At 43.0% G+C, this 21,933-nt stretch overlaps 1 protein-coding gene across 2 annotated transcripts; it reads left to right on the top strand.

Moving 5' to 3' along the window:
• The first annotated feature begins 420 nt into the window (after window positions 1-420).
• Window positions 421-5,369, top strand: B-H1 (BarH1). Of its 2 annotated transcripts, XM_064680974.1 has the most exons (3): window positions 421-1,365; window positions 4,206-4,434; window positions 4,547-5,369. In XM_064680974.1, the coding sequence occupies exons 1-3, from the start codon at window positions 570-572 to the stop codon at window positions 5,190-5,192; spliced, it is 1,671 nt and encodes a 556-aa protein (XP_064537044.1). In that variant the 5' UTR covers window positions 421-569; the 3' UTR covers window positions 5,193-5,369. The 2 variants fall into 2 exon arrangements, with proteins under 2 accessions (XP_064537044.1, XP_064537045.1); XM_064680975.1 differs by lacking the exon at window positions 4,547-5,369 and having other exon boundaries at window positions 421-1,370; window positions 4,206-4,393.
• The last annotated feature ends 16,564 nt before the right edge of the window (window positions 5,370-21,933 follow it).

Consider the following 21,933-nt stretch of genomic DNA (forward strand, 5'->3'; position numbering starts at 1 on the left):
TTGAGTTCGGGGCCAACAACATGGCGCTGCGCACAAGCGAGACGGCACATTGAACGTAGATGGGAACAGGCCAACGGGCAGAAGAGAGAGGCCGTTAGGCCGAGGCCAAGAGGCAGCGTAGTCGAGACGCAGCGTTCTCGCTCTCACGCGCAGACAACTGAACAGCCACCACCAAAGCAACCGCTGGCCACCACCACCACCATCACCTATGACAAAGTGGCAAAAATTGTTGCCGCAGCCGCCGCTGCGACTGGGTTTTGTGCGGCTGAGGCGCTGCAGGTGCGTTTAGTCTCGTTTTGGCAGCCACAGCGCGACAACGTCCAGAGCGGAGGCGACGGGTAGTTTAAGTTTGAAGTCGTATTTCCTCAACTTAAAAACCTAGATGAATTTAAAGTTCAAGTTGAAGTGCGCAAACAGCAAGAAAACACTGTGCAACAAAATCAAGAACAAAATTTTTTCAACTATAAAAAACGAAACAATTTTTTTTTTGGTTGTGCATTTGTGAGTGAACGCCAAGTGACAAGTTGAAAGTGCATCCAATTGGAATCTGTGCGGCCGCCTTGCTGGCAATGAAAGACTCAATGAGCATATTAACCCAGACGCTGCCCACGACTACAGCGCCCAGCGAGCCGTTGCCACATCATTCGCATTCGCATTCGCTTTCGCATCATCATCACCATCATCATCAGCATCATTATCCGTTACATCCACCGCCGGTTAACATGTCCATGTCCACATCGTCCAATTTGAAGCCAAATCGATCCCGCTTCATGATCAATGATATTCTGGCGGGCAGTGCGGCCGCCGCCAGCGCTGCTGCATTCTATAAGCAGCACCACAACAACAACAATAACAACAACACCAGTAACAACAACAACAACAACAACAATGCTAATAATAATAATGAGCACTCGGATGCTGAGCCTGAGACGGGCCTGGCGCCACCGCCGCCTCCACATCAGCTGCCCCACCAGCCGCATCCACATGCCCTGGCGGCAGTTCATGCCCATCATCAGCATCAACATCCGCATCCGCACACACTTCCGCACGCCAAGCTGACCCACTTTGGACCCACTGCCCAGATGGGCGCCAACGGCTTGAACGTGGCGCAATATGCCGCGGCCATGCAACAGCATTATGCAGCAGCTGCCGCTGCGGCAGCGGCGCGCAACAATGCAGCGGCTGCGGCGGCAGCAGCAGCAGCGGCCGCAGCGGCAGCCGCTGGAGCTGGCGAAGCGCCGCCGCAGCCGCCGTCGGCGGAGCTCGATGATAGCAGCGACTACCACGAGGAGAACGAGGACTGCGACAGCGACGAGGCGGGCAGCGGCGGCGGTCACATGGATGATCACAGCGTTTGTAGTAATGGTGAGGTGAGCTTCTGTATTATTTCGGGGCAACGCGGGGGGGCAGGGCGGAGGGCGCGTTTAGACCAACAACAGCTACAGATCGAATTCAAAATCTTATCAAGGGTCGAGCTATGTTTTAATAAACAAAGCAGAAAATATAGTGGAATCTGAGAAAATACAAGGTTCAGATGGGGAGGGGTTAATGAGAAAGCCAATTTGTGGGGAATGCCTGTGCCTGTTAATTATGCTTGATACATTCCGGAACTTGTTAATAATACTATATATATATTTCACTTAGGTATGCTATGATACCTCAGCCCAAGCCGCAGGTTTTTAGATAGGTTATCTCCAGTATAAGTCAAAATTGAAATAACAATAATGATAATTCTGATAATAATGATAATACAAAAAAAAATAATAATAATAACAATAAAAATAATAATAATAATAATAATAATTAAATTGATAGTAGCATAGATAATAAAAAAATACCAATGCTGATTATTATTATTATTATAACAATATATTTTGACATACCAGTTGATATATCTGCTATCGATTTCCAATCAGACAAGACAATTAATTAGTCGAGCTTGAACGATCTGAAAGAAAAACAAAAATATCTACAATGCATTAGCTTTATATATATATAGTTCGTCAATAATTATTGCTTGATTGATTACTAAGATATTCGCGACAGAACTGTTTATAGAGTTTAAAAGAAAAAACCTAAATACAGTTAATGCATCTGCATCTGTTTAATAAAAGCCAAAGTTAAAATTTTGCAACTTGGTAGTAATGATCAATTTTTAATGAACAATAATTATTGATATGCATTTAAATAGCCGCAAATCTTAACTAGTATGCGTTCGATTATGATTATATGTGGTAGACATGGCCTGGTCTCATTTGAAAGTTCAGAACTTTTCTTTATTTCAATTTGTTTTCTTTGATTTCACTCTTGAAAATCTTCGGGCATGACATATTGGTTGTCTAATTTTATGGTATTCCATGACAATTGTCGGTCTGGTAGCGATAACCAATCGTAATGCGAATCTCTTTGTCCGTCCGCCTGTCTGTCTGTCTGAGTGAATGTCATGCCAAGTTCGTTGCCAAAGTCTTTTGTTTGTGGGGGGACGCAGCCGCTTTGCAAAACAAACTGTAAAAATTGCATGAACATGCCATATTCTAGTTGCCGGCGGGCGTGTGGGAGGAGAGTAGGTGGCTTTGGATACTGCTAAAAAATTGCATTTTCACGCTTTGTTTGTTTTACCCCACCCCACCGACCACCTTGCGCACTTTTGATGCATGCGCCATTTCAAAATGTGCATTTGTCTGGCAGCAAAATTGTTTAAACAGCAAGCAGCAGCAGCAACAACAACAACACCAACACCAACAACATCAGAAAATGATAATGGAAGAGTTGGAGGCGTGGCCCGCAGTTGAAGTTAGGTAGGATAGGCTGAAGAGGTGCTGGTGGGGGGATATGTCTTCCACATGAAATACAGCAAAACCCAGCTTGCAAATATAATTTTTATGTTTTTTTTTTTGTTTTAGCCGAGCTAACATCTAATTATATATAGTTAGAGCAAAACGTTGTCTCTGCTCGAGCATGTGCCTGTACTCTTTCTCTCTCTATCTCTCTCGCTCACATTCTCTCAAATCTCCAGCTCGCTCCTACTCATTTAATTATGGTAAATGTTATAAAAAAAATGCATTTAAGGCCACTCGATAGATGCCCCAAAGCAAATTTTGTATTGAATGTTGTTGAGCGTGTGTCTGTAAGTGTAAGTGTGTGTGTGTGTGTGTGTGTTGTGCGTGTGTCTCTTTTGCCATATGATTCAGCACTCCTGTCGACCATTTATTACTGCAATTTCCTGTGTGTGCAATTGTAATTTTATAAACGGTAGTCGCGTCTTGTTGGCCCAGCGGCTTTGGCCTCGACGGCCAGCCAGGCCTGACGCAGATAGGGATAGAGAGAGCAAGAGAGAGACAGAGAAAAGAGAGAGATGGAGAGAGGGCTAAAAAGTTGGAGCCAAATGCTGTGCCTGGAAGCAGCGAAAGCTGCGTCTCTTTAGCATCTGCCTGGGCTGCACTTAATTTGATTTCTTGACTGCAACTCTGTTTAAGCTTGGTAATTGCGGGCAGCAGCATTTCTGTTGTTGCCCGCAGCAGCTAAATGTTAACCATATTCTAGCTGCCCTGAAAGCCGTTCAACAGCTGGGTAAACAGTTCTCTCAGCTAAGAATATATTATGTTAGGCTTTTGGCTTAAAAGCGCACTTGGCAAATTTTCGCTTTAAACTTATTTAACGCTTGTGTGGTGGCCAGAACGAAGAGGCGAGTCGCTTATCGACTAACCACAATCAGATAAATTTACATAAATTTTATGTACTAAATGGCAAACGAGCCAGCAGCTAGCTGGGCAAAAAAAAACAAAAGTAAAGTAACCAGAAAGGGGTGGCCAATAGGCCGGCAACGGAAATGGGAGCGGGCAAGAGGACTGGGCCAAGTTTAGACATTTTGCTACACATTTTTATTACAGCCACAACAGAGAGATAGAGGTTGAGGGAGCGAGCGTGAGGGTGAGCGAGCGAAAGAGACAACAGCTATAGAGACAGACGTAGCCGTTGAGAACGGAAACGGCAATTGCGTGGTCTTAAACGTTGTTCAACTCCTACGTCGCTCCTCAGCTGCTCGTGCCGCGGCCTTGGCCATGTGCAGCCCATACAGTTAAGATGAGCTGTGGTTCTAGTGGTCGTCAGCAGCTGCATTTAGCATTAAGTTCTTGGCTATCATCTAGTCTAGCGAAATGCTTTATAGCCCTGGCTAACAATCTCGCTTATGTCTGTTTGTTTAGGTGGCAAGGACGATGATGGCAACAGCATCAAGAGCGGCTCCACCAGCGACATGAGCGGGCTGAGCAAAAAGCAGCGCAAGGCGCGCACCGCCTTCACGGATCATCAGCTGCAGACGCTGGAGAAGTCGTTCGAGCGCCAGAAATATCTCAGCGTACAGGAGCGTCAGGAGCTGGCGCACAAGCTGGACCTAAGCGATTGCCAGGTGAAGACCTGGTACCAGAATCGCAGGTGCGTTGATCCCCACTTCTCCCCCCTCCTCGCACAGCTCTTCCGCCGTTGCAGCGCTCTTAGCAACAGCCATAACTGAGTTCTCTTCCTCTTGGTCTTTTCCATTCCGCAGAACCAAGTGGAAGCGTCAAACGGCCGTTGGACTGGAACTTCTGGCCGAGGCTGGCAACTTTGCAGCCTTCCAGCGGCTTTACGGCGGCTCACCGTATCTAGGCGCCTGGCCGTATGCGGCCGCTGCAGGCGCCGGCGCTGCAGCAGCCGCGCATGGCGCACCGCCGCATTCCAGCATCGATATCTACTATCGTCAGGCGGCCGCGGCGGCGGCGATGCAGAAGCCGCTGCCCTACAATCTGTATGCGGGTGTGCCCAGCGTCAGCGTCGGTTCGCTGACCGCCGCAGCTGCGCCCTTCTCGCATCTATCCGCCTCCAGTTCGCTGTCGTCGCTAAGCAGCTACTATCAGAGCGCGGCGGCTGCTGCCGCGGCAGCCAATGGGGCCGCTGCTGGTGGCGCGGTGCCGCCGCCACTTGCAACAGCGCCCGCAGCCGGCGGCGGCCTAAGCATCATACACAAGCCTCAGGCGCTGGCCACATCGCCGGCAGGGGGCGTGCAGACACTGGCGCAGGCGCAGAACGCCGCCGCATCGCCGGCGCATCCGCCATCTACGCCCAGTCCCACGCTGAATCCGGGCAGTCCGCCCGGCCGATCTGTGGACAGCTCCCAGGCGCAATCCGATGATGAGGATCAGCTGCAGGTGTGAAGCGGCCCAGGTGCAAGCGGGTGAACAAAGAAATAAAAACAAGCGAAAACCAGCAACAAAATTGAAACCATTTTCAAGTATTTGTTTCCAAAACACAAAATGGCAAATGGTTGAGTGTGTGTGTGTGTGTGTGTGTGTGTGTGAGTGTGCGTGTGTGAGTGTATATATATATATATGTGTGTCTGGCTTAACTTATTTGTTTGCTTTTAGTAATTTATTAAAAAAATAATAATAATATTTACCGATATATACAATTTTTTTTGAGGTTAGGCTTAAGATATACAAAGCATAAAATATTTATTTAAATGTTGTAAAAATTAGCAGCCAAAACAATTACATTTAATAAATTAACAAATAGAAGCAACAATGTGCATAATTAAGCTAGCCACAAGATGTATTAACGCGAAAACAAAAACAAAACTTTTACTAGAATTTGCATTTTGTTTTTATTTACGAATTTTTTTTTACTATTATAATTATTAGAATAAATGTGCTCGTTGTATTTGTAATGTAAATGTAATTCAACACAATTTTTTTGTCTAAATAAAAATAATAATAATAAGAGAAACATAAAAATGAGAGCAAAAGAGCTAAAGAGAGAGCGAGAGAAAGTGTGAGAGGGGCGCAATTAAATTATTGAATAGCAGCAATTAACAAATGGTATGAGCATGAGTGGAGGAGGAGAGGGTTGGAGCCAGAAGGGAGGGCTCACTGACGATGTGCGGTCCCAACCCTTAATGATAATAATTGCATGCAAAATGCATTTAACCGCAATTAGTGCATTTATTAGGCCAAAAGCTGCGACTAGTTGGCCAGTTGGCCAGTTGGCCGAGAACTGTTACTGCAACTGCAAGCTGCTACTGCCACTGCGACTGCGACTGCAACTGCCACTGGGACGTGAACTGTTATGACCATGTCCAGTTAGCCGCTTTGGGTGCATTGCGTGCACCGCCTGCTTCACATGCGAACAGCAGCGCTGCAGGCAAAGCGAAGGCAAGCCTTCAAGTTTAGCTAAGGACACCTGACCAGCTGACCAACTGCACAGTTAGGGCACAAGTGTCAGCATATCGAGCCAGACACATGAGTCATGCATTTTGCGAATTAACCAAGACTGCAAGGCCAACAAATATTGGTTCGAACCAGTTCCTCGCCTCAAGGTTCGCTAGCTCAACTCAGATTTCCTCAATGGTTAGTCCGGGTCTTGGTTTGTCTTTCAACTTCCAATAAAAGAACTTCAATTTATAATTAATTAAACTCAAATTAAATTCGAGTTGAACCATTTTTTTTCATCTTTCGACTCAATTGTCTTTGTCCAACTAATACGGTTAAAGTTCAAACCTGTTCGGCTTAAAACCGGTTTGCAGCTTTGGTTTTAACAGATTCTGGCCTTAGGGTTCACCAATGCAGCGCACACGTAGGTCGTTCTGGCCGCAACTCACCCTAACCAAACTTTTGCGCTGCACGAGGCTTCTTGGCATGAAACACGCGCGTTTCTCTGTTTTTCGCCTTCGTCGACAAATTGGCTGCAATGTTAATGTTGTTGGCTTAAAACAAAAGCGACGCTTGGTAGGACAATAAATGCAACGGCCGAGAACAGCAGCAGCAGCAGCCGCAGCAGCAATAACAATGCCCGCAGGGGGGGTTTGGGTAACCGTTCATTAAAGACAAATGACATAAAACCGGCACCATGGATGAGCCCTCTCTGACTCTCTCGCTCACACTCACTCTCTCGCCCTCTCTCTGCGTCTCGCTCACCGTACCTGCCTGGCTCTCGCTTTGTCTCTGGGCACGCTCAATTAAACATGATCGTTGTCGGTAGCCAAATGTTGCTAATTACTGCAATATCGCCAGCAATTGGCGAAAGTGCCTGGTCAAAGTGCTGGTAAGTGCAACCAGTGTTGGTCAATAGCATTAAAAATAAACAATATAAACAATACCGTTCGAATGTCCTCACTGTGCAATGCTCTGCTCCTTATGCTAAAGACTTTTGTGTGTGGGCGCGGCAAAAATAAACTCACATTTTATCTGACGCGAATACACAGGAGTATGCAAAGCCTTTAGAGTCTACCAATGCTGCAAGCCTGTATTGAACTTATCCGATCGAGCCAGGATTAACAAATTGTTTTTAAGCCCTGAACCCATTGAAGATGGTATACCCACTAAATTATACATGTACATATATATCATTTTAATCGGGCCGACGAACTGAATCGATCTAGACATATCCAACGGTCTATGTGAATGCGTCGATCTAAAGTTAGAGACTAGAAATTTGGAATATTTACTCTCGTATAATATTCACAGAAGAAGATTATCACTTTTCTGGATAATCGACAAATATCGATTTTAAGCATAGCTCGAAAATAGTTTAAGATTATTTTACCTTTTAGCTCTGCCCTCCAAATTGGAAAGAAAACATGATTTCAATATAGATTTTTATCGATTGCTTGGAAACGGGGCAAGTTATCGATTATCGAAAACAAATTATGCGCGGGCACTAGGAAGACCTACCTTCAAAATTTCTCTAGCTCCTATAGGTTCTGAGAACCTTGCGTTCATAAATACGGACAGACGGATAGACAGACGGACATGGCTAGTTCGACTCAGCTAATAATGCTGATCAAGGATATTTATCCTTTATGAGGTCGGAGATTATAACTTTATAATAATCAAACGCAAAACAAATTATTGGAAAATTGTCCGATTGTATCGAAAACATTTACGAGTGGTTAAGGTTAGGAATAATATTGTACATTGCCATATAAAATTGTGATTTAAATTGAACTCTTTGCGGCATTGAATTTTAAGGAACCAAAAATATAATTAATTGAATCCATAAAAATGTATTTGGGTTAGATTTCTAATCGAAGATATTTTATAATTATATATATTTATAATATTAATATTAATTATTAATATTTCAATAAGAGACGAAATTTATTTCCAAGCTTTGCTTGTTAACTTCCAATTTGGGTTCTTAGACAAAACTTCAGTAAGGTCGAATTTTACTTAAGTTTCAATTAATATTGAAAGTGTTCTATGAACTGTTTAAGGGCACACAAGTAATTGGTAATTGCGTAAATTTCATGCATAAATTAAAAGCACAAACGAAAATCGAAATAAATATTATGGAGCGGCTTATCTGGCTGGTCGTTGTCGATATCAGCAACCGTAAAGCTATGGACGCTCGTTTGATATGCAAACTTTGGCAACTGGTGAATAGACGGGCGCCCGTCCCGCCGGGGATTGTGCCGGCAATTGGGGATTTCGCCTGGCGCATTTATGAAATGAAGCCGAAATATTGGCTGCTTACTGTGCTGTAACATCAATTTGCATGGAAATCAGCAACAACAAACCGCCGCCTGTCAAAGTAACCATCTATGCGAGTGTACCCACACCCAATGCGACTGTTTGCCACACACACACGGACGCACACACACACGCACACACACACGCACACAAACACACACACGCCTGTAGGTGTTAGACGGATCATGCGAAAACATAAACAATATGATGTTCTATTACAACTGTTTTTTTGTTTATTCATTGTTAATTTTCTTTCTTAGCTTTTATGTGATTTGTAATTTCCAACTAGTTTAAGCCCAGAAAAGTTTCATTTAGGAAATCCAATATGAAGTCCTTTTATAGCTGTAACTTTGGTTTGTTCAGTTTTTGGTTTATATTCTGAACTGATTTCTAATTAATTGTAATTCTCAACTAGTTTTTGATCAGTTACATTGAGAGCTTGACGTTGTTTGTTCTTTACTCAATTTCAATTTATTTTACGTTTTTAATTTCAGATTGATTTATAATTTCCAACTAGCTAAGTGCAAATCAGTTTAACTGAGGAAAAACAATCTGATGTCCTTTTATAGCTGTAACTTGGACTTGTTCAGTTTTTATTTTATTTTTTCCTCAAGATAAACTTCTGATTGATTTGTAATTCTCAACTAGGTCAAGCCTAGATCCGTTTTATTGAGACTCATGCGAAAATGTACAGCTGCAGCTTGTCTTTGTTTATTCCTTGCTTAGTTTTAATTTTTTTGTTTTTCAAATTTCTACTTCATTTGTAACTCCCAACGAGTTGAAGCCTTGAACTATCAAGTATTTGTTTTTGTTAGCTGATAGTCAATTAGATATTTCGAATAATTTCAAATATTTGTCTAAGCTTGAAGCACTCCAGAGTTCAGCCTGAAAGCATTTACCAGTTAAATACAGGGAACTACTTGAAAATGTTGTGGGTGAAACGAGCGAACCGGAACAACGCCTACGATTCAGGATTTCAACCTTTGCCACTGGAGAGGCCTCCAAATTGCAAACGGAAGAAGAAACTCTACTATGAGCTCGACGCCATGCCGAGCTGGAATTTACTCTGCCGCACATTTAGTTCTATAAATGTGAATTTAAAAAAAAAAAATAATAATAACAAATGTTTAATAGAAAAACGAATACATTCATAAAAACAACATAAACAATGCAGGCATTATGGAAAATTAAATATCTATTTTATTGCATTCAATTTTGTGATTATTTTTTTCTGTTGTTTCGATTGCATTTCCGTTGACCCCTGCCATATGGCACTTATCAGCGCGGACTGGACTGGTGTTGAGCGGGCGTGTCAAGTGGGCGGCATTATTAATGATAATAATAATGATATTGAATGCATCGCTTACTGATGCATCTTTTAATGTATGTAATATAAAAAATAGGCAGACCAGCAGCCTGGCTACGAATAGAGACAATAACCGCACGGCCCATATAATTTGTCACAACTTGCAATTGTTTTTATTGTACATAGTTTACAATGTTATGCACTTGCATATATATACATATATACATATATAAATGCATATGAATGTTCATTTTTGCAATAGCAGTAATAAATACATTTGGCAGTAAGCGGAAATGGCGCTTAATTGCCGCCACAAACCGCAAAGTTTGCTTATCATTACAAATTATATATTTTTTTTAATTTGTTAATTTGTTTGATAATTGCAAGAGAATTTTCATTGAATCGGTTTAAGATCTTAGTTAATCGTTAAAATAGAATTGCGAATTGCGCAATTGATCGAGCCTACAGTCAGACAGAGTCTGTTCATTGTAAGGGTATTTGAGCTTCGCTGTGACCGCAGGCTGCGGCATAGTTTTGCAGCACGGGCTGAAGCGCAACGCCTTGGGGGCGGCACATGCAAATTTCATGTGTTTGTTTTTTGCAGCGATTATATTCAATAATTGTGTGCATTTAGATAAGTTACAAGCCTCGGGGCAACAGGGCGCACAGACAATGCCGCAGACGCAGCGCTGGGCCACTTCAAGCGCCGACCAAATGGACGCCAGTCACGCCATCGCACTCTCCCCAAGCCCAAACCCAAACCCAAATTCAAGACCGTGCCCGGGCCCGAGCCCGAGCCCGACACCGAGCCGAGACCGGGCCAGGCATTTCAGCCCCATTCCAGGAATTCAGACGTGTGTAGGTGTTGAAAGTAACTGCAGGCAGGTGCATTGTCATAGCCCCCGCTAACCGCTAACCGCTGCCCGCTGCCCGCTGCCCCTGCTCCATTGCCCATTGCCCATGACTATTCCTTGGCACTGGCAGCTATCAGGGGTAGCCGTCGGCATCGGCGTCGGCTCAGAAATGTGTCGGAAGTCTTTAGTAAAAGTTAAATAGAAAGCATATAGAAGATTTATATGCAACTCCCCCGTTATATTTATGCTAATTTTGGCAACGCTTCCTCCACTTCTGCGCTTCTCGTTCCATTCTCGCTTCTCGCTGCTCGCTGCTCAAGCTGTTTCGCATATCTGGCACAAGACTTGGAAATTTATTAATCTCCATAGCCTGTCATGTGAATCAATACAATAAATGTGCCAACATTTAATTTTTGAATATATATAACCCGAATTTACGTTAACAATTTGCACATTAAGCACTTTTTCAATCAATTCAATTAATTTATTACGTCTCTTTATTTCATTGTACTAATATTAATAGTACAATGCGTGGAATGCCGATATCATAATTCAATCTGATATATTATTTTTTATATATTTAAGACAAACAATAAAATCCGGCTAATATAATGACATATGGCCTAGAAATGCTATTAGATCTATCCATTAAATATAGTGAACCGATTTAATATGATTTTGCAGATATATTGGGTGAAAATGGCGGCTCATGTTTGCGGATTTTAATGAATATATATTGAAAAACAGAAAGTTTTCCACAAAAAATTTAACTTCCCAGCAAATGCTTTGGTAAGCTAATAAATGTCAGCTTTGGTCAAGAAAGCCTGAAGACCAAAAAATGTGTTTAATACAAGAAGTTTCGATCGATTTATTGCTATGACAACTATATATACACAGACCTTATAGTGCTCCGATCTTGCCGGTTCTGAAATCTGTGCTGACTGCAACAATAACGAGAAAGTAAGGATATCTTCGGCACGCCGAAATTTAATGCCCTCGCAGCTCGAAAATGCTGAGATTGTTGAAATAACGTTGAAAATAGCATATTTTGCCAAATAAGCTCCTACTACTCCACCGATCTTTGCTATATCAGCTATATTATCTAGTGATCCGGTGTTGATAAGATTTTTTATACATGTAGGGGTATAACTAATATATGGTAAGTTATGGTAAGATATCTTAATGAACAAAAAAGTATTCCGTACAAATAACTTATCTTCGACCGATCGTTCCTATAGCAGCTATATGATATAGTGGTCCGATTCAGCTGGTTCCGACTATGTACTGCAACAGAACGTGGGAGATATGCAAAGTTTCATATGATAGCTTTAAGACTGAGAGACTAGTTTGCATAGAAACAAACATACATGGCTATATCGACTCGGCTGTTGATACTGATCTATTGATCAGTATATATACTTTATGAGGTCGGAGATGAATCCTTTTATGCGTTACACTTTTTGAGACAAAATTATAATACCCTTTGCAAGGGTATAAAAAGACAGCAGCTCGTCTGTATAGGTATTTCAAAAATCTTTAGCCTCTATCATAAGCGGAATTTGCCATCGATTTATTAATCATTTGAAGCTTTAACTCTTTGCGAATTATAATGCGTTAAGCGACAAAAAAACGTTATGCAAAAATGCAAGCATGTAAACTACAACTAAAGCTATCTACATTTTAATATTGTAAATTCCTTTTATAAATTATCCTAATATGAGATGAGTTTTCTAAGTAAGTTGAATAAATCAATAAAACAAATAAATGACTGTATCAGAAACCGAATAAGAAAGTGTATGTCTATGTCTCTGTATAATTTATTTGAAAAAAAAAAAACAATAATAATAATAATAATACAAATATGAATAAAAATTTAAAGATATTAAATGACATTTCCCTAATATTTCAAAAGTTTTTGGCCGTTCCGCCAACTAGAAGCAGTTCAAATTCCCGTTTGGCATTTAATCCTTGTGCCTTGCACAGTAAAAATTAAAACATTTGTTGTCATTTTCTATCGCAGCCCTGAGATCTGGCCAATTTGTAGACGGGCAAAAGATAAAAATGCGGCAAAAGAAAAAAAAAATGAAAATAATAAATAAAACGCACGAACAAATTATGAAAGCAATCAACGGGGAGAGAGCAGCAATGGGGATTGGTCTGGGTTTTCCTTTTTGTTGGCATTAGGTTTGGGTTCGGGGCTTATGTCTTATCAGCGATGTGAATTTGAGCGCCGCTTGAAAAGGACAAATCGCCGGCAAGGACAACTCAACTCTAAACTGAACTCCCAGCCCGATGGAATGGATGAATTTGTCACATTAGAAGCATTAAGCGGGGCGGGCATATGTGAAGGAGCTGATAAGATCCAACTGGCGATGCCGGGCCGAGGCCAATGCAGCAGAAAATCTGGCCAAGGGACGGGCGGGTGGCTGCCGCTGTTGTTCTCCTTGTTGCTGTTGTTGTTGTTGTTGAAAGTGGTGGTGGTTGTCCTTCTAATGCAATTTTCAAATATTGTTGTTGTCAGTGTAATTGCCAGGATATTAATAGGGGTTGTCCTGCGTCCTCGACGGATTACGCCGGGCATTATGAGCAAATTAAGTGTGAAGTGGCATTTGGGATTTATGTACACACACTCGCACACACACTCGCACAAGCGGGTGCAAAGTCGATAAGGATGCCAAAGGCAGCCAAAGGATCGCTACTGTAAAGCGCTTTACTGACTGCAAAGCCAGACAACAAACAATAGGCGTGGCCGTTGACACTCGCTAACAAAAGGTGTCACATGTCAAACAGCGACTCCCAAAGCCATATACCCATGCACATGCCCATAGCAATACCTATATACCTTTATCTTTACCTATATACCTTTATCTTTACCTATGGGTACCTTTGGCTGTACCCACTGCCATTCCAGTTGCCAAACGCTTTTTCCTTCCTTTTTTTATATACATACATATATATTTATATTTTTGTTTAAATTTGAAAAACAAACAAACATAACAAATGCGTTGCCTATTGGCCCCGTCAGCGTCGCACATTTAACCCCAAATGCGAGCTAGCCCTTACAGTGGGCCCATCCAAGCATCTCTCAACGGCTTATCATTTACACTTAACGGCTAGGCGAGGGCGAGGGAAACGGCAACGGAAACGGCAGCGGGAACGGCAGCGGGAACGGCGGCGGTGGCACGTGCCCGCCTGCCGCATCTAGCGATTCATGAGCCTGACCTGGCGGGGGTGCGGAAAGATTGAAGTATTATTAACCGCAAAATGCTCATAAAGGATCAATTTGTGCGCACACGTGCCAAGGATAATGCCATGGCCACTGTGTGGGTGTGGCGAGAGGGGTGGGCGGCGTGGCAGCGCCATCATTGCGACAAAGCGTGAAGTGCACATAAATCAAAGCAACGGCTGCCAAATGGACACAATTTTGATGACAGCAATATCTGGAAGGGGGCAGAAGAGAGGCGGAGATGCAATACTTGACTCCTTGCTGGACAGAGTTCCACTTGCTCACTGTTTCATTGCCTCCTCCCGACTACTAGGACTCCACCTGGCGGAAAGCGCACCTAATGTTCCATTGCCACAGTGTTCCACATTTAAACTGTTCCACCGTCTTTGCTAGTTACTGCGTTCCTATGGCCTCACTATTCCGTTGTCTCTTTCATCTCACAGTTCCACTTTTGCACTGTTCACTATATCACTGCCCCACTCTCCCAATGTTCGCTTGCCACATTATTCCATAATCTCTCACGTAAGCTCCACAATGTCTCTGTCTGATTGCTCTACTCTCTGTCTTACTGATCCACTTTCTCACCGTTCCCCGGACATAGAATTCCACGGTCACAGTGCATTATTGTTTCACTTCCGCACAGCTTCACTAATCGACAAACTCTCCTGAGTATTTGACTATTTATGTTCTCATTGTTTCAATATCTCACTGTTCCATTAGCCTTTTTAACTAGATAAAAGCCAATCTAGCTACTATACCTATGGACCTTGATGACTCCGCTTAAGTCAATTTTATTGTTTCGATTACTTTTTAATTTCCACCTACTCAGCGTGATCTGGATTCAGTTCTAAATACCATGCAGCACAGTCGGTAGGGATTCGCGAAGTCTCTCGTGTTCTGCCCGTTCTGATGAAGCGATTCTTGTTCCATTGACAGGCAAATGAATGCACACTGTTCCAGAGTATTCCCGTTGCCGAACCATTGATCAGCCTTAGCATGTCTTCTGTTCTGTTTCGGCTGTTGTGGCACAACTTTTTGTGCAGGTTCCGCTATTCATCGACTGTTAAAAGGCAATTAATTAGTACAAGATCAGGTCTTGGCCAGCCCAGGTACCAGCCCTGCACATCAGTCAACTGTCCTCCCAACGGGCGGCGTCGGTGGCGGCACGGCTCTCCCCCAAAAGCTGCAGTGCCCACAAATTGTTTGCAATTTAGCTGAAATCGCGCCTCTTGGCCAAATTGCCTTTAAATTGGCAGTTGGCACAGCGCATCATAAATCCAAACGGCACCAAAGAGCACCATGTGTGCTCCTCTTGCTGCTGCTGCTGCTGCTCCAAGAGCAACAGGCTCTAGCAGCATTTCCATTTCCATTTACGAAGTAGCGGAAGTATCGCTTGTCCAGCTTTGCGCTGCGTCCATTTCCCACAACGAGTCGCCGCGGCGGCCACCTTCTGGCCGTGGGGCATCGTTGGCGGTCAGCGGCGGCGGCGGCGGTCGCAAATTATCAACAAATTAGACTTTTCGTCGAAGTCATCGTTGGAGTCGAGCTGCGGTGCTGGAGCTGGAGCTGGAGTATCGGAATCATCATTTCATTTGTTTGCATGTCTCGTTGTCATTTCGTTGATTTTGGCGGCGTCTCCTTTAGGCACTCATTTCTCAACTCTCATCTCTCTCGCTATCTTTCTCTCTCTCTCTCCCTCTCTCTCTTTCTCTCTCGCTCCCTCCCTCTCTTTGGCACAGCCGCCGCTGGTAAAGTGATTTCTTCAACGCTTTGTTAGCGCACAGGATTGATGCAGCTGTCATTAGGCGTTTTCGGCTTAAACGGATCCCAAGCCAAGTTGACCCGCTGCCTGTGCTGCAACGTTTGCCCCGTTTGCTAAATGCGTTTTTAACGTGCTTTTAATTGTCAGTTGGTTATGACTACACACTTACACCCCCCAACCCCCCAACCAGCCAAGCCGCCTGCCTGCTGAGCAGCAGCTGCCCCTCTAAGCCGCTGGCTGGAGCTGCTGCTTGAGCGCAAATTAAATCAAATTGAAACTAATTAACATAAATAAATTTACACAAAATCCAATTGCAATATGCCTCGTTACAGGCTTTCACACTTTACGCTTCACTGGGCGCCGATGCTACTGCTGCTACCTCTGCCAGTTACTGCTGCCCTTGGGACCTACCCCTGCCCCCCAGACCACCCACCCCACCCACCGTATACTCGCCAAGCCAGGCCTGACATTTACAAGCGACAACTGTCAAATTGGACAAGTTGCATTTGCAAATAAATAGACGGGCACTCGTTCAAACGGAAACGGAACTGACGGGCACAAACGCGCCAGAGACGCGCACAGAAGTCGCCTTCCATTAGGCTGTGGCATGGCTGCGTAAAGGGTGTGGAGGTGGGCGTGGGGGTGCGCTGGGAGGTTGTGTGTGTGTGTGTTGGGGGTGTCGGCTGTGCTTCGACGCCTCCGCTTAAAGTTTTAGGCGCAATACAATTAATTGGATTTGCCAGCGTTGGCTGTTGCCTGGCTGTCTGATGCTGCTATTTGAACTGTTGTCAGGCCAAGCACCAAACCCAAACCAACCCCCAACTCAACCCACAACCCATTCACCTGACACTCTCTCGCACAAGCAAGAGTTGACTACACTCAACTAATTTTTACTATCTAAATTTAAAACAAGTAAGAGGTTCTAGTTGGGAGCTCCCGACTAGGGGATACCCTGAGCCCTCTTCTTCCGACAGGCGATAGGTATAAAATGAAAAATACTTGATATATGTGTATATACTATTCTAGAAGCTACATGTCAACGGGGCAAGTTATCGAATATAGGAAACAAACTCGATCTGCGCGGGGACCAGGAGGACCTACAGCCAAAATTTCAAGTCTCTAGCTCTTATAGGTTCTGAGGTCCTTGCGTTCATACATACGGACGGACGGACAGACGAACGGACGGGCATGGCTAGATCGACTCGGCTGTTAATGCTGATCAAGAATATATATACTTTATGCGGTCGGAGATGCTTCCTTCTGCCTGTTACATACATTTTCACAAATACATTATACCCTTTTTTCCCATTTTATAAAAAACCACCAAGGCAAATGAAATTTGTTTACAAATTCAAAATACGTTCACTTTTTAGCTTAGCGCTAATTATATATTTGTAGAAAATATTTTCTAAAATGAAGAGCATGTTTTATTTTTTTTTTTAGCAGTGTAGAAGTGCAAATATTTAAAACTGATCGCTGGCCATGCGGCGTATACGCAATGTAAGCGACTCCCAGCCCCCCACTGCTGACCCACCCCTCAACCGGGTTGCGTTGTAGCAGGTTCAGTTATTTACTGCCTTTATTTGCGGTCTTGTCAAAGCAATCAACACAGTCAGCCAGTCAGTCAGTCAGTCAGTTAGTCTATGTCCATGTTCGTGTTCGTGTCCGTGTCTGCGGCATCCTGGTGGTGGATTTTATTTACTTCACATTCGCAGCGACCCCAAAGCCAAACCTGAGCCGGGTCTACGGCTCGGGCTGTGCCACTGGCTGGCAGTTCGTCGTCGTTCTGGTCCTCTTCTGTCCTGTCCTGTCTGTCTCGTCGCCAGCTCGTTGAGTTTATTTGCAGAATGATTTTTCAATAATTTATGTATGATGTTCGTCGACGCACTGCCACTGTCAGAGCTACAGCCACTTGATTTAATGTGCGGGGTGTTACTTTCAACACCCTCCAATCATAATAATAATAATAACAGCAGCAGCGGCAGCAGCAACAACAACAATCAATAGTGTTTTTGGTGTGACAATGCAATTATCAATGGTGACAAAATAATTTCCGCTGCGTGATTTTTATGACAGTTGTGCGGCGCATTCTGCTCGAATAGGTTCGCGTACAGAGGCACAAATTAAATAAGTATTAAGTAGTTTATCTGCAACCCCTGCCACAACCCTCCCCCACCCATGCAGCGCCGCCTACCACAACCCCAACTCCTATACCTAGCCCCACCACCATATCAAATGCTGCTCTCCACCCTAAAATCTTATCCTTTTGCCTTTTGGCTCGTTTCAAATGCGAATTCAATGAACATAATTGGATAAAAATGCAACAAAAGAAATAGTAAGCGAAACGGCTAGAGAAGGAGACAGAGAAATGGCAAGGGAAAGAGTGAGAGAAGCCCATAACATAACATTGCATAAAATATATATAATTTGAGTTCATCCTGATTTCCGGCCTCTGCTGTGTCTGTGTGTGGGTGCCCCATCAGGCTGTGGCTCCACCTCCGCCATCGACCGGCGCCGTCAAATGAAATCATAATTTAAAGGGTGTCCATGTATTCCAGATACACCTAAGTCCCCACCCCACCCGAATCCGCCAACGCCATAGCCCCCGTCTCGAGATCATCGCGAATTCATAAAAGCATGTCATTTTGTGCACGCAATCGCGTTGCGTTATAATTGGAAATTGGAAATGGCTGAGAAAAAAATGAAATAGCAGACGCAAACCTTTGAGGAATTGACTGGACCTGGGCTTTGGTTGGGTTTTGAGTTCGAGTCAGTCGACGGGTTTGGTGCTGTGGCCGTCTATACCTGTCTATACTTGTTTTATTTGGTGTAAGTATTAGCTAGGCAATTCACATTGTAATTCCCAAAGTGTTCAAGCCATTGCTTACACATTTCAGGGGCTTAAGCGACCCGCCTGAGTATTTTCATACTTCAGGTTTAGCCAAGTGCTTTAAACTTTATAAGTCTTATACTGACTGGTACTTCCCGGCTTTGCTCGGACTCTGTTTTTTCTTCTATTTTTTGTTCTTCTAATATTGAATATAGCCCATTTGCCGCACATCCGTCTATCCGTTCTATCTACAACGCGACATCTCGAGTTATATCCGTCCAAAAGTTAGAATCAAAATGTCCCGCCCGTTTTATGACCCGCATTTCCACACAAGATGGTAAACGAAAATATCTATGCAACCAATCGGACGAAACTTGAAACTACGCTCAAAAGTCTTTGGCTCCATTTTCTATTCTTGTGGAACTTAGCGAAGTGTATAACAAGTCTCAAACTAATTTTGCATTAAGATCCGTGAAAATCAGTTTGAGCGCGAAACTTCACCCACCAGATCTTTGACCCATCATCTCCACCAAGAAGTGGTGAATTGGTCGAAACGCGTGAAAAACCTCAAAAAACCTTTTCAACAAAGATCTTTGAAGATGAATTTGGGGCCGACCGTATTTACTATACGAAAAAATCCAATAAATCGTTTCCCACGATTTTTCCACACTTGCGGGTGGAATTTCCCCAAACCACGTCTTAACGTACACCATCTTCACACTTATAAGTATCCAAGGGAGATACGCTCTTTAGTGGGTAATTAAACAACGAGGTACAAGCTCCTGTCTAATGTATAAAGGTAGTATTTTCATAGGCACTGTCAATAGTAAAATATATGTTGTAATAATAAAGTACTTAGGTCCCCTTTCACTTTTGACCTGCAAATTACAAGTATTCTTAAATTTTGATCATTCCACTGATGGGTATATAAATATATTTGGTATGTGATCTGTAGGGAATTCAAATTCCAGCTTGCTGTAGCCCCCGTTTAAGCATTTGTTAACTCTCAAAAAAGTTTATGGCTCGTACTTATTTTTAGATGGAGTATATAACAATTAAATTACTGTGGGGCTTTGTATGACGGAATAAGGTGTCAAATCCATGCGGCCTTCGTCAGTTAGCTGCCACCAGCCACCAGCGACCGCCACATCCTTTGTGCCACTCAATTGTCAACGGGCACGGTTCGGAGCATTGTCATAATCAAAGTGAAGTCTCCCACTCCTGCCCACTTGTGGAGAAATGTTGACAGCTGTTGGGGTTTTACCTTTTCTTTTTTTATTTTGTACCTCTGTCGTGTACTCTATTCAATTTGAATGAAAATATATATGAAAAAAAAACCTGCAACACTTGCACCTGACCACAAAAGAACAGTCCGGCAATGGCATTGTTGATGCAGCCGCTACAACTTCATTACAACCTTCTCCCTCACTGCTATCACCCCGCCTCCTGCTCCAACACCACCCGCGCACCACGCACACTTAAAGCGTTAAATCCACCCCGTAAGCCCCACCCCACCGGTCGTCAGCCCTCGACGGCCGGACTGCCGATCGGTGGACTGGGGTCAAGCCGTTGGCTCTCTAAGTGAGTTGGCTTTTTATTGGCAGCCGGCGTATAGACAACCCCCAGAATGGCCATAGAACGAGGAGGATTTTAATTTACCCTAATGCGTCTATAATTCGAGCCATTAGTACAATCGCATTAGAAACACTCAACAACCCTTTGCAAACGGCATTGACCAACCAACAGCCAGGCTGAAAGCTATTTAACCAACACCGAAGCGCAAATACCCTACACAGCTCAGTTATATGTACATGTCCTAGAATTTATTCTTTTATGGGGTAAAAAAGCTTATTCGTATTTTTGCAGACGATTTATAAGCGGAGTATTATTATAATATTATTTTGTCTGAAAATCAATTCGATCAAAAGACCTTCATAAAAATCCGACCCAGCGCAGTTTGGATACTATAGAATAAAGAACATCTATATTTAGAATATCTTTAAACTTTATACACTATTGCGGATAACTCATGTAGAAAATTATCTTCCATTTCTTGCATAAGTCTTTTATAGAATCTTCCATAGGTTCTTCGTATATGTAAAAGTAACAGGAATTAACAGGTATCCTCGGAGTGCCAAAGATGAAAAACCCTTGCAGACATAAAGCAGATGTCCGATATATTTTCCATAGTTAACTTCGCAATTTGCCAGCTTATTAGAGATATAGAAAGAAAGTTGTTCATACAAAAACAAAATTCGCACCTATGCAAAGCTCCATTCAGAAAGCTTTACAACTGAAACACTCGTTGGCGTAGGAACAGACAAGCAATCAAATAGAGAAGGACATATCGAGACGGATGTTGATATCAATCAAAAGTACAAAAGCCTGGAGTCGGAGATGTCTTCTCAATGCGTTACATATATCGTAAGAAACTAATACAAGCCTTAGCAAACATATATACAGTAGCAACAGTTTTCCACCTATATTTCGCCTTTGCTTGTGGAATTCCTAAACAATGTGCCCAAGCTCTTACGGCTGTAGGTGAACCTTGTCGAATATTTTGTGACAAATAATTGTATTATTATCCCGACAAAAAAGTATACTTCCTGACATTGATCAATATGCGTTTAAATAGGGAGACTGTCAAAGTTTCGATTGGGATATATATTCGAACTTAAAAGGGTTGCAATGCAAACCATACTAAGATGAGAATCATAGAAATCGGTTTATGCCGATTTCTATGTCAACTATATGATCTAAACTTTTTCCTGTTCTGAACCCAACCAAATGCATATACATTTTAATGGCCTTCCATAAATACGCACTATGCCGAATGAGATATGAGATTTTTTTCAATTTGGGGAGATATCTATATATATTTAAATATACCTTAATACCTTATATACCTTAAGACAACCTCTATATTATGCTTACTGCATCTAGGTCTTAAAATCTTCGATTTATGCTCAATAGCCGAATCTCAAAATCAATACTTAAATTTATGGAGATGGGGAAAGATATCTATTAAAAACTATAAGCATAACTATATATGACAATATATATATATTAAATTTTAAGTTTCTGCCTTTTGTAGCTCCCAAGGGGAAATGATCATAGATATGAACAATTGGGCGGACAGACGGACGTGGGGTGAGGGTATAAAGATGCGTTTTGACAATCCGTCACAAGCTGTACGACAATTCCGTAAGGCCCGCCCGGCGCATACACTACCGGCACGGTTACCTTTTAGCCGCGTGCCTGAGGCACCTGTATCAAAATATTATTTCATATGTTGACACTCGCACGTAATTAGGACTCGGCTCAACCTGTGGGTGGACGCTTGATTGGCTGACGGCCAATTTGACTTTCGAGTTGGCTGTCAGACAGACAGACAAACCGGCAATAAGGCGGCTAATTAAAAATCAATCGTTGGCCCCATTTTAATTGGGCTGCA

This window comes from Drosophila montana, unplaced genomic scaffold, assembly GCF_035044405.1.
Source record: "Drosophila montana isolate Dmon_TW-CO22-7 unplaced genomic scaffold, ASM3504440v1 contig_2178_1, whole genome shotgun sequence".
In the NCBI taxonomy this organism is placed as follows: Eukaryota; Metazoa; Arthropoda; class Insecta; order Diptera; family Drosophilidae; genus Drosophila; species Drosophila montana.